This window comes from Natrix helvetica (assembly GCF_964273705.1).
Source record: "Natrix helvetica genome assembly, chromosome: 6".
Classification (NCBI taxonomy): domain Eukaryota; kingdom Metazoa; phylum Chordata; class Lepidosauria; order Squamata; family Natricidae; genus Natrix; species Natrix helvetica.
In genome coordinates this window covers 57,073,672-57,092,541 of record NC_138553.1, presented here as the reverse complement: position 1 = coordinate 57,092,541, position 18,870 = coordinate 57,073,672, and the positions used below count along the sequence as shown (strand labels likewise).

The 18,870-nt window shown below is 38.5% G+C and overlaps 1 protein-coding gene across 3 annotated transcripts in view; it reads left to right on the top strand.

Annotated features, from left to right (window-relative positions):
- Window positions 1-18,870, top strand: part of CNTN1 (contactin 1) — a 410,973-nt gene that overhangs the window by 173,812 nt on the left and 218,291 nt on the right. For all 3 annotated transcript variants that reach the window (XM_081957448.1, XM_081957447.1, XM_081957446.1), the window contains exons 2-4: window positions 8,583-8,695; window positions 13,960-13,992; window positions 15,295-15,333. In XM_081957448.1, the coding sequence (XP_081813574.1) occupies window positions 8,635-8,695; window positions 13,960-13,992; window positions 15,295-15,333 (133 nt within the window). In that variant the 5' untranslated portion in view covers window positions 8,583-8,634. The remainder of the gene's footprint in view (window positions 1-8,582; window positions 8,696-13,959; window positions 13,993-15,294; window positions 15,334-18,870) is intronic.

The following is an 18,870-nucleotide window of genomic DNA, read 5'->3' as shown; positions in this document are numbered from 1 at the left end:
CCTGCTAAGTGACCTAAAACCAGACATTGGGAAACTGGTATCACTTCATCAAGTTCATCCATCACATTAAGAATTTACTGAACAGTGAAGTAGTTACTAAATTTTACTAAGTTTACTAAGTTACTAGTTACTAAGGTTCTTGATAAATGACTATCAGACTTTGAAAACCTGGCATCACTGGATCATGTTCAACAATTTTGTTGAATTAACTAACTACAAAGATTTTTAAATTGGATTTTGAATAAATGTGCAATTAATTGTTACAGTTTTGAATTTTACTGTTACTATCTTTATTCCTTCATGCAAACCACCCAGTCACATGACTCCCCCAGCCATGCCCATCAAGTCACGCCCACATAACCGATTGTAAAAAAATTTGAATTCTACCACTGGGTGGGGGGCACTGAGGATCAGTTTGTAGCACCAAGGGGGCGGTGGACTGAAAAAGTTTGGGAACCACTGGTGTAACCTATTGCATGAAAATTGCTAATGTTTTTGTGGAGGGAATTTTGGAGCAAAGGACAAAATGCACCTGTTTTGAAAAAAGACTAGTAACAACCCAAATAATGGTATTCTCTCCATTTCAGGTAATTCCACAATAAAGTCCATAGATATTTCTTTCCACAGTGCCTGGGGGCTGGCCACAGTCTGCAAAAGTTCTGTAGAATTCTCTGGTGATCTCTGTGCCACTGTACAGACTGGACATCTGGCCACATAGCTTTTAATATCTTTTTTCAAAGAGGGCCACCAAAACTGCCTCTTAACCGAGACTTCCTGTGGTGACGTCAGCGTGTCTGGAGCTGAGGAACGGGAGCTCTCCTGATCTTTAACTCCAACTTCTTCGTTTGGGCTCATATTTGAGTGCTGTCAATCCTGTAGGGACCAACAGATTAAGGGGGAAACTCTGAAGACGCTGGGACGATAAGGCAAATCCTCCCAGCGGCAGGAGAAACCCACTAAATGGACGAGGAATCACCCTGCCACTTTGTCAGGACTGAACAATGGCAGCCACATAAGAAGGAAGCGAATATACAGAACAGCTGGAATCGAGGTAGCCGTTACTACAACCCAAAGAAGAGGGAAACAACACATACCGGGCAGAGAGGTGAGCTGGAAAGAAGGAGGCTCTGAGAAGGAGATTTTATCAGACTTTTGCCGAGAAGCTGTGAGAGCAGATTTACGATCTGTGAATTGACAGCGTAAATAACTTGAACTAAATAGCCCAGAGAGAAAGCAAAATCCTGGCATGGATAATAGGAGTGGGAATTTTTGAAAAGACTTGGAAAGTACAAAAGAAGTGTTCAACATTAGGGTTGGTTGTCAATTTGCTGACTTTTTTTTCTTGCTCTTCTGGAATGATCAGAGGGTCCCACTTCCTGCCCACCCACCCTTATTTCCCCTGGCAGCTGGACTGGTTATATTAACTGACTGACACTAACATTGATACTGAATAGAGGGTGACATCTAGTGGATCAAAACTGGAACCTGCGGTCTAGAAAAATCAGTAACCTTTTATTACCTATTACCCTTATAACTGTTACACTGGAGAGATATCAATCTGTATAAGAAAACTGTGTGAATATAACGTTAAGATATATGATAATTAAGGATTTAAATAGAATGGAATAATACATAGGAATGTGTAGATACTGAAACGTGATATTAAGGAAGGTTAATTATTACTAAATATTGAGATACATAATTATTGATAAGATTGATAAGACTGATAACATTGATACTGTTGATAAAGTAGAAGCAAAGTAGAACTTATATGCAAGTGTGGACAAGGATAATTAGGGGGATAAAAATGGCAACCTCAGGAAAGCTAATTAAAAAAACCACATCTAATACGACTCTGGCAACACCCCCCTCCTCAAACCAAAGATCAATTGAGAGTGCACTAGGTCTGGAGAAAGGTGGAAAGATGGCAGAAACAACAGGGCCAGCACCAACATTGCAAAGTATGCAATTAATGCTCCAAACAATACAAGAGACGCTTATAAAAAACCAAGGAGTGACAGCTGCAAATCATGAAGAGACAAGGAGGAATCATGAAGAAGTGAAAAATGAAATAGGAGAACTAAAAGGAGATATTAAAACCGTGGATGATAAAATTGAAAAGATACAGACCGCCTTAGCAATCAATGAACAGAAAATCCAGAATATTGAAACAAAAATAGAACAAACAGACCAGAAGGTGGAAAAAATGGAGCTAGAATATAGACAATTGAATAAAGAATTAGAGTTATCAATAATGTGACTTGAAAATGAAAGAGTGGCATTCTATTTAAGATTCCAAAACATACCGGAAGAGAAGGAGGAATTTCTGAAAGGGAAGAGGATTGAGATCATTGCTGAAATGCTAGAGAAAAGAACACGAGTTGAGAGGAGATATGAAGCCTACCGAGTGCATACTAATTATGCCAGAAGAGACAGGCTCCCAAGAGAAGTACATGTAAGGTTTGCCAAAAAAACAACCAGAGATGAGGTATACAAAAAAACCAGAGAAGGGGCGTTTATATACCAGGGAAAAGAGTTGATCACGCTTAACCAGATTCCATGGAGAATCCGTGAACGACGTAGACAATACCAATTTCTAACAAACCAGTTAAATAAAAACAGAATAATGTACAGATGGCTGATACCAGAAGGGGTACTGGTGGCATGGCAAGGGAAAAAATATAAGATAGAGAATATAGAGGAAGCGCAGGAATTCTATGAGAAATACTGTACAGGGGAAGAAGAACAAGGAAGTAAAGAGGAGCTAGAAAGGGGAAGGCGAGGCCAAGAGGAAGAAACATCAGAAGATAAAGAAAGAAACAGGAAAGAAGAACAGAGGCAAGAAACAGAGAGAGCAGAAAAGGAAGGTGCGAGAGGGAAGAGTCAGATACAAACTAGAAGTAACAAGAAAACCCCCATCTAAAGATGGACCAGGAAATAACAATTATCTCAATAAACTTGAATGGATTGAACGCACCAAAAAAAGAGTGCAGATGTTTAACAAACTGAACAAACTAAAGGTAGATATAATCTGCATACAGGAAGTGCATATTAAAAGGGACCATAAGAACTTATTGGAAAATAAAAAACTAGGGAAATTATACACAACACTAGCAGAAAAAAAAAAGGGGGGGGGGAATAGCAACCTACATAAAGGAAAAAATAAATTCCAAAGAAGTCTACGCTGATGAAGAAGGCAGGATACTAATGATTGAATTAGAGACAACAGAAAAACCGATACTATTAATAGTCATATATGCACCAAATCAGAAACAAGAGGAATTTTATAGGAAACTACACAACAAAATAAACGAATTAGAATATGAAAATATTTGCTTAATTGGGGACTACAATGCAATAGCGGACAAAAAAATGGACTATGAAAGCAAAAAGAAAAACAAAACAAAAAAATATGCTGCCCAAAGCCTTCTTTGAGATGGCAATCGAATACAAATTACATGATATTTGGAGAGAAAGGCACAAAACAAGAAAGCAATATACTTTTTATTCGAACCCCCATCAGTCACTATCAAGAATTGACATGGCTTGGATCTCATCTGGACTATGCAATCAAGTAGATGAAATTGAAATAGAACTAAATGAGTGGGCAGATCATAATCCAATAAAATTAAGATGGAAAGGTCAAAGAAGAAGAAAAAGATGGATGATGAATTCAAACGTCATAAACGAAACAGAATACACTCAAATGCTGGAGAAAGAACTAAAACATTTTTTAGAATAAATAAAAGAGAAGATACCTCAATTCAAAATCTCTGGGACACTATGAAAGCATACATAAGAGGCCTTACGATTGCCTATATGGCGAGGAAAACTAGAAATCAAAAAAAGCAACAAGAATGTATGCAAAAGGAACTTATGGAAGCCGAAGATGAACTCCAGAAAGACCCAAAGAATAAAAAGAAAAAAGAGAGATAATCAAACATAAGCTCAACCTAATAAATCAAAAGGAATTAGCGCAGAAAATTAAGGCACGATGGCTGGCATACAGACTGAAGAATGAAAGAGAAAAAAGGATGATATACCAATTGAAAGACGAGGAGGGAAGGATTCAATACAAAGCAGAAGAAAAGAAAATTATTCATAAATACTTCACAAAATTATACACACAAGACAGTATGGAGGAAAATAAAGCATTACTTAAACACAGCGAAGATTACCCCAATCTCAAAAGAGCAAAGGGAGGCGATAAACAGGCCAATAATGTTAGCTGAAGTGGAATCAGCTCTGAAAAACCAGAAAAGTAATAAAACACCAGGACCAGATGGAATACCGGTGGAGCTATACAAAAATAATAAAATAATACTGGAAGAATTAGGGATAGACATGTTTAATGAAATCTTAGGAAAAGCCAAGATACCGGAAACATGGACAGAAGCAATAATATCACTAATCCCAAAAGAAGAATCCAGTCAACAAGAAATTCAAAATTACAGACCAATTTCATTATTAAATTCTGACTATAAAATATTTGCAGCAATTATGGCAGGAAGAATCAAACAGGTTTTAAATGAACGAATACACCCAGACCAAAATGGATTCCTACCTCACAGACACATTAAAAATAATACGAGAATCATCCTAGACATAATACAGTACTATGAGGCGCACCCAGAAAAACAAATGGTAGTGGTTTTCCTTGATGCACAAAAAGCATTTGACAATGTAGTTTGGAAATTTATAATAACAGTATTGGATGAGATGAAATTCGGTGAAAAATTTATAAAAATGATATAAGGATTTTATAATAACCAGACAGCCAAAGTTCTGATGAATGGAGAATTAACAGAGAATATCGAAATAAAAAAGGGAGTCAGACAGGGATGCCCCCTCTCTCCTTTGCTGTTCATATTGACTTTGGAAATCTTACTAAATGAAATTCGGAAAGACCAGGGAATAAAAGATTTAAGACTCAAAAATGAAGAATATAAGGCACAAGCCTATGCCAATGACTTAGTATTTGTACTAGAGGACCCATTAGACTCCAGTCGGAAATTAATTCAAAAATTAGAAGAATATGGCGAAGTGGCAGGATTAAAGATCAATAAAAACAAAACAAAAATGATAACCAAAAACATGACCAAAAAACAAAAAGAGGAACTGGAAATAATAACCAATATGCAAATTGCTAAGAAACTGAAATACCTGGGGATCTGGGTGTCGGCAAAATGTTCCACAATTAAAGATGATAACTATAACAAATTAGTGATACAAATAAAGAAAGTCTTAGAAAATTGGAAAAATATTCAACTATCACTTATGGGACGCATAGCGACAATCAAAATGAATATTTTACCAAGAATCTTATTCCTGTTGCAAGCCGCACCTATTAACCCAGGTAAAAAATTCTTTCAAGAGTTAAATAACATAACCACTAGGTTTATTTGGCAGGGACGAAAAGCGAAGATCAAACTAAAGTCATTGCAAGACAGCAAAGAGAGGGGAGGTTTAGCATTACCAAATTGGGACCTATACGCATTGGCAGTATCAATAACATGGGTGAAGGATTGGATAGAGCTAAAGAATAAAAGAATTTTGACCCTGGAAGGCCATGATTTGCAAGCAGGCTGGCACACTTTCCTTTGGGATGATAAAAATAAAACGCACAAATACTTTCAAAAACACTTAATTAGAAGAGCATTATTGCAAAAATGGCTCAAAATAAAAAAAAAACTCATTACGTGAAAATCCCGAATTGGCTATCACTGACAGAAAGGACGACTCACCCAAATTTTATAGATTGTAACAAAATACTAAGATATAGAGACTTAATCGATAGACAGGGAAACTTAAAAACAATTGAAGAATTGACAGAACAGAACAGGAAAGTGGACTGGTTAAGCTACCTGCAAATCAAAACTAAATACAATAATGATACCAAATTATATGGCATTGAAACAGAATCACACGAATTGGATAAAATCATCCAAAGCCCAGATAGAAAAATGATAGGGAGAATATATAAACTTCTCCTGAAATATAAAATGGAAGAGGAAATTGTGAAAGAACAAATGATAAAATGGGCACAGAACTTTGGACACAATATTGAATTAGACAAATGGGAAAAATTTTGGGGAACAAACTTAAAAATGACACTCTCAGTCGCATATAAGGAAAACCAGTATAAAATGTTTTATAGATGGCACCTGGCACCAACAAGGTTAGCTAAAATATCGTCAAATACATCCCCAAAGTGTTGGAAATGCGAATCGATACACGGAACGTACTACCACTTATGGTGGACCTGTGAGGAGGCTAAAAGGTTTTGGAAAAAGATCAAAAACTGTCTGGAGGCAATAACGGGAGTTAAAATAGAATGGAAACCGGAAATCTTCTTATTAGGATTACTGCCTACAAAATACAAAAAAGAAACCCAGTACTTAATATTGCATATAATAACGGCGGCAAGGATTGCCTATGCCCAGAAATGGAAAAACAAGCTAACTCCAAGTGAAGATGAAATAATAAGAAAAGTGATGGACTGTGCTGAAATGGACAAGCTAACTAAAGAAATCCAGGGAAAAGAAGAATCAGAATTCTATCAGATATGGGATAAATGGTATAGGTGGATGGAGGAAAGAAATAAGAATCCTAGGCGATAAATAAGCAGAATGTGGTAGCTCTTACAGATTGTTGTCGGTGTTAAAATGTTTATTCATTGGATAATATAAATACGAATGATTCTGGATAAAACTACTTTCAAACAAATGCAGTTAAAGGAGAATGTTGGTATATTGACGGTATAAAGATCTTTGATTTAAAATGCACAACTCAATTTGAATGAAGTATAAAGAATGATTGTAGTAATGCACGGAATTTAATTGTAACCAATCAACATGCTAGCTGGAAGACGTATTGAAGAGTGTTTTGTGTGTGTGTTATCTGTCTAATTAAAACAATAAAATTAAAAAAAAACCTGCCTCTTAACCAAATGTTGGGCTTTTACAAAGCCAAAGTACCCTGCTGACTTAGAGTTATGAGAACTTTTTATAAATGGTGCTCCTCAATCTTGAGGGCACTTACAATTTGACTCCAACCCAAGCCAGTCCATTGCACATGGTGCAGTCATTCTTATGGGCAGCTAACCATTCATCAAGCTTCTTTAAGCTGCTCACCCAGTTAATTTTGAATCTCAGGCTCATTCCTCCCTTGGACTCTAGTGGTTACTGGGGCTGCTAGTTGCTTTGAGGGGATGACCAACTGAACCACTTCAGCCTTAATACTATTGTATTGAGGCAACCTGGACAGAGAGTCCACCATAAAGTTTTTTTCCTACTGGAATATAGTGCAGACTAAAATTGAATGAATAAAAGTATTGAGCCCAATGAACTTGTGCAGGGGGTAATTTGCATGGGGTTTTCAGGGCTTCCAGGTTCTTATGGTCACTCCACACTTGAACGCCACGTCGAGTTGTTCAAACGCCACTTGGCACTCCATGGTCCAATTAAGTGACTGACTTGGCTTTGGATTGCCCTCACCGTTAGTTTTTAAAAGGTTGGTGATTGGCAATGCAATCTTTGCAAATGAGGTGATGAACTGGTGGTAAAAATTGGCAAATCCCAGGAAGTTCTGTAACTGCTTCCTACTCCGGAGAGGGGGCCATTCTAGTATGGCCTTCATCTTTTCTAGGTCCACTTCCACCCCTTCCTTTGTTGATTTTATCTTGGTAAAATTCACATTTAGAAAGTTTTGCATATAATTCGGTATAATTCTTAGGAGACTACCAATTTCTCATTCTCCTCCATAGTTTCAGCATACAGTATAAAATGTCAACCAAATATACCAACACTCCTTTGTATAAATAATTGTGCAGCACCTCATTGATCAGTTGCATGAATGCTACTGGGGTCCCTTGCAGACCAAAATGGAGCACCCAGAATTGGAAACATCTCAGATGGCAGTTAAACAGTTTTCCATTCATTGCCTTCCTTTACTCGAACTCAATAGTAAGTCTCTCACAAATCTAACTTAATGGAGAGTTTGTCTTTGACTAAATGCGCCATCATGTCCTTCATCAGGGTCAGTGGGTAGACATTTTCTATGTACACTGCATTTAGCTCTTTATAATCAACACATAGATGAAAAGTCTCATCTTTCTTTTCCTGGAACAAAACTGGGTCACCACTAGCTTTACAGTGATAATTTAAGAATTTGAAACATTAATTATTTTAATTAGTGAATGTTAAATCCAGTATTAAAGGGTAGGTTAGTTCAAATCATTTAAAGTAATTACTAACCAATTATTTATTTAGAAAATCAAAATAACTCATTCAATGAGTTGGCAGTTGGGCAATGTGGAGTTCATTCTTAATCTCTGCAATATGAAATGTATATTATACCTGAAATAATATTATTAAGAGTTAATATTGAGAGCTTTCTGATTATCTTGTTGTAAATAATGCTAAAATTAATAAGTATATGTTACTCAGATCTTAATTCATAAACAGTGTGGCATTTATCCTGTTTTATGGATATTAATCAGATATGCCATAGATTTTTAAATAATGCCAGGAGATGCTAAGAAGCAAAATCATTTGTTTCTCTCTTTTTGTCTTTCTATACAGCTGGATTCTATTTGAAGTTCAGACATTCTTATGAATCAACATTCCTGTGAACATGAAGTTGAGGGCTTCAACCAATCATTTTGTTGCCTTTTTTCCATTTTTTTATCTGGCAGGTAAGATATATTCTAATTTTTATCAATAGCTATTATTTTAACTTATTTTAACAGCTGTGATCTACTTCCAAGTAAATGTGCAAAGAATTAAAAAGAAAGGCTTTAATCCTGTATCACAGTTTAAATATTAACACATGAATGAATCCATTAGATTCAACAGCATTCAGCTTAATCTCCCTTACATAATTGTTCAAATGAAGTTAGAGAAACAGAATTAATTCAGCCTTGAAGCTTTAATACATAGTTAAAAATACTGTGTTTCCCTGAAAATATGATCTACCCCAAAAACAAGCCGTAGCCCGATTTTCATGCCTGCGCCTAATATAATATAAGCCCTACCCCAAAAGTAAGCCCTAGTGAAGAGGGTGGGAATGGCCAGCACAGGAGGCAATCCTTCCCTTCTCGGTCATCTCATGGAGGCTTGATCCCTTAATCATGGCCCCGTGGATCAGCTGAGCTAGCAAGGATTTGGATCTGCCTCTCATTCTGTCTCTCCGGGTGCCTGGAGGTGTTTCTGGTGCACTCTTGCCAGTTCTGGCCTTGCCCGCAGTGCCAGGCAACCTCTCAGCTGAGGGCCCCTCTCTTCAGCAGCTCACCTTGTGGCTCTGGAGCAGGTGATGACCATGGTTTGTGTTCCGCTAGGCCTGGAGCTTGGGTCTTGCTCGGGCTGCTGCTATGATGAGGCAGAAGGCTGTACAGCACATTGGAATTGGCTCCCCACTGTCTCTGCCCAGCTGCTGGGCCTGCTGCACCTGCTGTTGCTAGCCTCATAGGGGATCTTCACCCTCCTGGCTGTGCTGCTCTTAACAGCCCTGTTGGAATGCTCCTGCCTGGCATGGGGCAACTCGGCCCATATCTATGTCTCTGGAGTTCCTCTCCCACTGCTGGTCTACTAGGGCCTCCTTTGCCAGTGGTCATGCTGCCATGCAGCAGGATGGAGGAGGGAGGGGGAGATTGCCGCTTCCTCCTTTGCACCTCAAACCCCATCTTCCCTGACTACCAAGCCCCTGGCCTGCACCCCTCTCGCTGGAGCAAGATGAGCAAATCAATTTAACCACAGAGGCCTCCCAGTGCTATGCTCTGCCACAGCCTCGGAGCAAACATCCACCTTCCTTGTGCACAGTTGCAAGGCTAGAGGCTCTGAAGCCACAGAGGGAGCATATTTGGTATGTGTCGTGCAGGGCTCCCCAAGAAAAGGAGGATAGGCGGAGAAATCATCCCCCACAGATCACTTTCTGAAAGAGTTTCCCTCACCCTGCTCACTTCCAATCTCTCTCCCTCTCCTGCATCTCAAGCAAAATCAAATCATGATTGGGGACAGGATTTTCTTGCGAGTACAATGATGAAAGTTAATATTTCAGAAATTTTATCTGCGGTGGTCTCCAAATGCAACACTCTGTTACATCTTGTGCAGGATTTCAAGGAGGCTCTGAAGCCATGGAGGGAGCATTTTTGGGATGTGCGTCTGTGCAGAGTTCACAAGGAAAGGAGGATTGGCAGGAATATCCCCCTCCACACCCACAGATCACTATCTGAAAGAGTTTTCCTGACCCTGCCTGCTTCCGATCTTTCTCCCTCTCCCACATCTCAAGCAAAATCAAACCATGATAACAAGGCGGCCAACAAGATCCAAGAAGTGCCGGACTTCCGGTTCCGGCGGCTACGGCGACGGGCAAGAACTTTGCCCGCTCCCGCTCTTCGGTGGGCTTCCCCCGTCCTCGGGGGGGCACAGGACGCCCCGGAGAGGCGTCCTGCCGAGGGAGCGGCTCGCGGAAGGCTCTGGCACCGGCGACGGCTGGTGGGGGCTTCTCCGCTTTGCTCCAGGCACCGGGGAGCAGTTTCGGAGGGCGCACCTGCGTCTCGCTCTATGCTGATCGGAGAACGCAAAACTGAAGGAAGCAGCGGCGGTGCGGTGAGATGCTTCCTCTCTTCATCCCCTTACTTTTGAGTTGATGGACTTTTCAGTAATTTTAAAAGCTAATCTTTCGGATTTATTCTTGGAGGAACGGCTGGAGGGGAGGGGGATTCCCCCCCCCTTGGACAAGCGGCTTGTAAAAATTCTGCTCCCGCCCCCAGGGGAAGGAGGAGGGGGAGAGCCAACTAATGATGCCTCACCCCAGTAAAAGTGTTTTTCATGGGACTTAGTTCCAGAACTTATTGATGACCTGAGAACTTTGTGAACTTTTAAAATTTTTCCTATGCCTCTGAGCCCAAAGCTGGCAGGGCAAGATGGCACACTTCCGTTGTCTTCATGAACTGTGAAACCTGACTCCACCTTTAAAATTCAGGCTTCCGGTCTTTGTCTCCGTGTCACCCAGAGGAATCTCTTGTGGATTGTTATTTCCTGAACTCTTTGGAGAAAAAACTTTCATTTATTGCTAGATTGACTAAAGAAACTCCCACCTGTTTGGATCTTCTGCCTTCTGGACTCATCTGCCTGCTCTACTTCTCCAGCTGCCCAGTCTCTACACTGACTGATCTCTTTGTTCTATAAACCATGTCTCCAAAAAGACCACCCCCTGGAAAACCTGGCTTTGCTACTTCTGCACCGACATCTGCAACATCCAGTCCTGCCACACAGTCCAAGATTACAGAACTGATGCAACCTAAGAGTACAGAGATGGATTTGCAACAAATGCTCCAGCAACTCATACAGGGCCAGGAAGAAATTAAGAAACAATTAAAAGAAATGAAGGAAGAAATTAAAGAGAATCAAGTCCAAATTTATAAGAACTCACAGAGACTGGACCTTGTGGAGGGTGGGGTGGCGGAGGCGAGGGGGGGTAGAAGCTTTACAGAAGGGAAACAAAGAACTTGATGTCCAACAAATGAAAACAGAGTTTGAAAGAATGTCCTTTTATCTCAGATTTCAAAATGTAATAGAAGCAGATGGGGAAAATATAAGGGACATTATGACTAATATTTTAGCTGAATACATACACAAAGATAAACAGCAGATGGAATGGGAGATAGATCTGGTCTATAGAGTGAATTCAGCATATGCCAGAACACACAATGTACCCAGGGAGGTCCATATTAAATTCCTTAGGAAAAGCACAAGAGATGAAATTCTGGGTGTACAAAGGGGGCAAACATTGACATATCATGACAGGGAGATAACCATCCTGAAGCAGATCCCCAAAAAAATTAGGGAGAAAAGGAAAAACTATTCGCAATTGGCGAATAAACTATACCAGAAGGGGGTGTGGTTTAGATGGTTGATGCCTGAAGGTATGCTGATATTCTGGGAGGAGACAAGAATCAGAATCAATACACCCATAGAGGCACAGGCCTTTATGGAAAAAAATAAAGCGAACCTAGAAAAAACAGAAGACACCACAATGGTCACACAGGACACGGGAGGGGCCGGAGCTCTGCCAGCGGGGGGTGAAGGGGCAACACCAAGAAAGCTCAGATCACAAAAATGAATAAGAAAACCACAATGTTATAAACAGACCAAAAGTAATAATGAAATTATATCTAGACTATATATCATAACTATATAAACTGATTGAAAACTATTTTTTCTAGAATTAATATGCTGATTTTTTATGATTATGTATTAATGTTTTATATTTAGATGTATCCTATGAGTTTGGAGGGAGGGGGCGTCTGCCACACTTGCAACTGCCAAAATTTGTAACCATTCCACTTACCCTTTTCCTTATAAATGTTTTAAAAAACCAATAAAACTTTTTGGAAAAAAAAAAGAGAAAAAAAAAGATCCAAGAAGTGCCCGCATATCTGCCTGCCTGCTCCACCATACTTACCTAAACCAGATCCCCCCCTCTCTGCTCATCAGCCACGCCAGCCCTGTACAGACGCATATCCAAAAAATGCTCTCTCTGCATCTTTGGCCCAAGGAAAGAATGATCAGCAGGAAAATTGGGGAGAGGGAATTTCCTGCTGAGCCTCCTTTCTTTGGAGAGCCCTGTTCCTGGTGAAATGGTGGTGAAGTGGCTTGTGAGGTATTCCTAAAGCCTCAGCAGGAGGGGAGGGTCACTTGGGTAGTAGGCTGAGAAAGTGGGTTTGATATATGAGTTCCTGGTGTAGGTCAAGCTTGGCATTTCACCTTTCTGCCTTTTGTGAACTTTTGGCTGCACAAAAAGAAAGCAGATGCATCAGAGACCCTGGCTTCTTTCTTTCCCCCAAACTCTGCCAGAAATGGGTCTTCATGTGGTTCATTTTGCCGGTGCTGGCGCTTGCAGAAGGATGCTGCAAGGTTTGTTGCACCGTTGTATGTGTGAGCAGTGACACTGCCATGAGGCTCATCATGCCAGTGTCGCCGCTCATAAAAACCCATTTCTGGAGGAATTTTGGGGAGAGAAACAAGCCAGGGTCTCCGCTGCAACTGCTTTCCTTGTGTGCAGCCAAAAGTTCACAAAAGACAGGAAGGTGAAATGCCAAGCTTGACCAGTACCAACACCTTGCGTATTAACCCCACTTTTTCAGCCTACTACCCAAGCAACCTTCCCTTCCTGCTGAGGCTTTAGGAATATCTTCAAAGTGAATTTACTCACCATTTCACCATGAACCACCCCACTCCTGACTGAGGGCAAAGGTAAAGCAGGAAGAAGCTGCAGCTGTGGTTCCAACCGTGCCTGCTTGCTGACCTAGACCATGCTCAGCAAGTGCCAGAAACGCCTTTTGCAGCAGCAGAGGCCAGAACCAAAGCATTGCTTTCACCTTCTCTTGGACACTGAGCTGCCCTGAAGGGAAGGGGGGGAATTAATACATCCCCTGAAAATAAGCCCTAGTGCTTATTTCGGAGATCAAAACAAAATAAGATAGGGTCTTATTTTCAGGGAAACATGGTAGTTAAGAGTCAAATTCAACTACTAGAAATCAACATATTAATTATTTGTAATGTTATCCTTATATGATATATTCTTTCTCCCACTAGATAAGTTTATTTTGTCTTAGTTGAACATACTCAGCATTTTGTTCTGCAGGCAGGATTTGTAGGAACAAAATGTGAATTTGGATACTACGTCTCATGTTGGAATTCAGGAATCATTCAGTCTCAAACCTTAACCAGCAGTTTTATCATTTCCATTAATTATTTAGCTATAAAAACATTTCAATTGACTTGATTTTTAAAAAGTCACTTAAGAAGCCTTTCTCTTCCTCTTCTTTCCTTTTTGTTCCATCTCCTGAACTATTCCCAGCAAGTTTTAAAATAGTCAGGAGACTGCTTCTATTTTTATAAACAAAATGTAACTGCTTATTTAAAAAATTATTTACTCTGCTTTTATTAAAAATAGGCCTGCAATACTCAACAGCTATTGGAAGTAATGGTGAGTAATTTAGCACTTTTAAATACCCACCTTTGCTTTTTTGTAGATTGATGCAAGCATAGGTTTCCAAGGCATCTGAGGTTCAAACTTGGACAGATTTGTGCTATAAGTCATGATATATGTATAATAAATGACAATGCTGATCATGCATCAAGCTAAGCCATAATATAATTACTGCATTTTTCAGAGTATGACACACCTTTCCCCCCCAAAAAAAGGGTGAAAATCTGAGTGTGTCTTATACTCCGGTGCATCTTATACTCCGAAAAATACGGTATTGATTTTGGCTTTGTGTATTTTATGAAATAGCCATTGTTTGCTCAACTATTATTAAGAAACTTGTCCTGTGAAACCAGACTTTAAGAATTTGAGGCATTCTGATCCGAAACGTGAAATTAGCCTTTTTTAACAACATCAAAAAAAAAAACAATCTGAGAAGCAACCAAGTAGTGTTCCTGCTTAGGGATATTTCATGTTTTTTGAGGTGTGTGATCACTTATGGCTAAATCTTTGCCTCTGATGTTCATGGAAGCTTTGGCATTTAAATATTACTTTTAAAAAGAGGTGTGTGGAGGTGTTTGTGTATGTGTGTGTTTGATTATGTGTAGCAAGGAAGAATCAGCATTCCATCTTCTCAAAGGTGTGATTTAGCCAGTATTAAATATTTTTGGTGCCTACTAACTTGAATAAAAAGAACTAAATACATTTTAGATTATTTTTAACTGAAACATTTAGCTTTATCTCAACTAGATCTTTCAAGTTTAAGAAAGAAACACTCAAGTAAAATATAAATACTCAAAAGATGGATTAACATCGTTTATACAGGAAGTAATATTTAAGATATGCCAAACAAGCAGAGTTGAATGTGTATTATTAATCATGTCACTACTGTCCTATTAATAAATTTTGATTCAATTTCCTTTATCAGTAAACAATTTGGTAAAATACACTACTGTAACATCTATTCTGATTAAAGTTACTATTTAATATGCAGGATATAAAAGTTAATTTATCAACTGTTCCGTATTTTTTTGCATGAACAATTCTTTGCTTTTTGCTTTTCTCTTTTCACTAAACCCCAGATTTGTTTCAAATGTCTGGTACAACCCAGATCAAGTACTATTTGGTGCATCCCTGGCAATAAAATTATATTAAAGCGATTTCTCTGTAAAGTAATAATCTTTGATATGTCTTAGAGTAACAGTGACATTTTTAACTTAGTAGTAGTGGCTCATGGGTTGGGCGACTCATTGAACACACTGAAAAAATAATGTTTTCTTTTTCTATTCCAATACTTAAAAGTTCGTGACATGATACATGGAATCACAGTTCACATACGAGGTAAGTTGAGCTCTTCTATTCTCATGATAAAATTGGATAATTCAGTGAATGATTTTATATCTTTAAACAAAAAACCTTAAAAATTACTTGTCTTGTTTTCAATTTAACAGGCAATAGTATATTTAATGGGCAAAGTTTTGCAATTTAAACTGTGAACATAAAATAATTATTGCTCTGAGCTCCAGTGATCCTCAAAGTAATTTACATGTAATAAAACAGCAGATGAAAGAAAATAGTTTTAACAATATTTAAACAATTTTAAAAACAAAGGAAAAAATTAAAACTATATGAGACTTATTTTGATATCTTATCAGACAACTAGGTTACTTACCTAATTAATTTCTATTTTGTTTGGTAGTTTCTCTTTAGCATCTTAGCATGAATTTCCCACTGGAAATTTAATAAATTAAAAAAGGCCTTTTGCATGGAAAAAATATATGCTTTGCTTTATAAATTAAATATTTGCTATCATTTTGAAGGACTAATGTCAACCTGAACTGAGTAGATGTGAGACATGACAACCAAAAAGTATCTGCCATTCACTAATAATCATTTATAATTCTATATTTGTCTCAAATCTGGGAAGACAAAATGAATGCAGGGCTTGTTAACAAAGAACGTGATTTTAAAAGATAGTAAGCTAGATATACTAGAAGAAAAATAGTCAAAAAAAATAAAAAAAGAATGTTAAGGTTCATTTTATATTCTGCAGTTCTATAAAAAGAAATCAGTCAATTCCTGCAGATGGCATTTACTTTTACTGATTTTCCCAAGTAGCACTCTAGAAAAGAATCATTAAACTAAACCACTTTCAATCATATGTCCCTGACAACTTGTATTGTGACATTTTATCTCTTGGATTGTAGTTTTATCCTGGTAGAGCAAGTAATGTTTTCTTTATTAAAAAAATAAATAAAGTACAGACTGCCTGACTAAATGACTCTATGTGATTTGCAATCTTTTAAAAAACCTATCATAGAAAGAATACAAATGAGCAGAAGAGCAAAAATAACACAACAAAAGCAAAGCAGACCACACCACACTGAAACAAAGCAAATCATTGCAATCACCCTGTTCTCAAGATTTAGAAGAACACTGGTTGTTCTCTAAAGTTTCTAAAGAAAAACTTTAGAAACAATGAAGAATAGATTCATGCATTTTTTTTTACTTTGATTAAGTCATTACTGCATGTTATGGCAGGAGCCCAGCTGCTTTTGCTTTTTCCTCATGCTGAATTGAATGTTTTCTTGAAAACTGACAAAATTTAATTTTTCTATTATTATATATTCAACAAATATTATTGAAACTTTAATAACAACTTAAATTTATTTATTTATTTATTGACTGCACCTCTTACTATAAGGCAACTCTGGGCGGTTTACAATTACAAAAAAACATTAAAACCAAAAACACATGGGGATGGGGGGATGGAGTGGGGGGGAGGTGGGATCTGTTATTACTCAATCAACCATTTCCATTGCACTGATCCCCCATTGGAGTGCCAAGCCAACTGCCACAGCCATGTCTTTCAGCCCTTACAAAAAGATAGGAGGGTTGGGGGCAGCCTAATGTTGTGGGGGTAAGATGTTTCAGAAGACAGGAAAAACAGCAGTATTTTTGCCCTAAACATTAAAAATGTATATAACTAACATATATGTCCATTTTATCCAAATATAATTACATCTGTTCTCAGTAGTAACTATGATGACACTTGGAAAGGTTAATATACACTGATTCTTTGGTTATGTATTTTGACCACAATCTTCTGAAACATGAGAATATTGTTTTAGTTACCATTAGTTTAGCTAAATAACTAGGAGCATACATTTGGCCACATTTTGAAAGTTGATGAACTAATACAATGATCCTTTAATTCCAATTAATTATAATTCTGATTAATTAAAAATTGAATATCTTGACTTTTTAAATTAGAACTACTATAATTTGGGAACTGAAATTCTTCTGCTTTTTTAGATTACACTGAAATATACCGTATTTTTCGGAGTATAAGACACACCTTTTTCCCTCAAAAAAGAGGCTGCAAATCTGGGTGCGTCTTATACACTGAATACAGGATTTTTTTGTCTCCCAAAACCCCGCCCCCTTCACCAAAATGGCTATGCAGAGCCTTTAGGAGGCTTATAGAGTGTTCCTTGGGGCTGGGGAGGGCAGAAATGAGCAAAAAACTGGTAGGTTGTAATCCATTCTAAAGTCAGATCACAGTTTCATACAAACAGGAAATAATGTATGTATGTTTAGCAATTATATTGTTTAGCCCACTGGCCAACTGATTGTTCTATAGAAATCCTGCAAAGGGCTCAACTGCCTAAGCCCAAACTTTACTCAATGACTTCTAGAGAACTGGAGGAATTACAGTTCTTTATAGACAAATATATTTGAAATGTGAGTTCATCCAGCTGGCCCGACCCAGGGTAGCTGCCCTGGTCCTGTCTGAAAGGACACGTCCCTTCGTTTATGTGTGGATTATAGAGTGGTGCATGTGTGAAAAATGTTTACCTGTTGCTCTTAATAAAGGACATGTTAGCAGCCCATCTGGCAAAAGGGAAGATCTTTACTAAACTAGATTTGCAGGAAGCCTATAACTGAGTTCAAATTAAAGAGGGGAATTAGTGGAAATTGCACTTTGGGGGGCTTTCAATTCAGAGTTCCCCCTTTTGGATTACATCCCCTCTGTCTTTATGCAGCTAATAAATGAGGTACTGAATAAGCATTTGTATAAAAGGGTTTTGGTATCTGGTTGACATACTGGTCTATATTGAAACTGTGACAGAATATGTCCCAAAGGTGCTTCTTCAAGAGGCAACTGGACTTTCTGGTTTTTTCTTTGAAGATGTTTTGCTTCTTATCCAAAAAGCTGAAGCAGAGATGAAGAAGCTTCTTAGATAAGAAGCGAAACATCTTCAAAGAAAAAACCAGAAAGTCCAGTTACCTCTTGAAAAAGCACCTTTGGGAAACCATGACCTGAATTAATGAGAATCTCCATAGACATTATGTCAGAACATGTGAAATTGCTTAGGGTGGTCCTTAAAAAACTTTGGGCTGCACAGCTATATGCTAAGGAGCTCTACCAGAGTAAAATCTACTACCTTGCTTACTGCATCTTCCATGAGGGGATAGAGTTGGATCTCGAGAAGGTCAGGGCTGTGCTAGAGTGGGCTCCACTCTGCACCAAGAAGCAACTGCAATGGCTTTGTAAACTTTTACCACCAATTTATCTCATTATTTGCCCAAATTGCTCTCCCTATCACCAATCTGTTAAAAACAGAAGGAGAGGGGAAGCCCAAACCCAGCCAGCCACTGAAATTGTCAAAGGAAAGCCAAGAAGTGTACAAGAAATTCAAACATCTATTTGCAGCTGAGCCAGTGCTAAAACAGCCTGACCCTAATGCCTAATTTATCATTCAGGCGGATGCTAGTGATGTGGCTGTGGGGGCAGTTTCCTTACAAAGAAACAACCAGGGTGTCCTATGTGCATACACATCCAAAAACGCATTGGCACAGAGTGTCAGTGGGCAG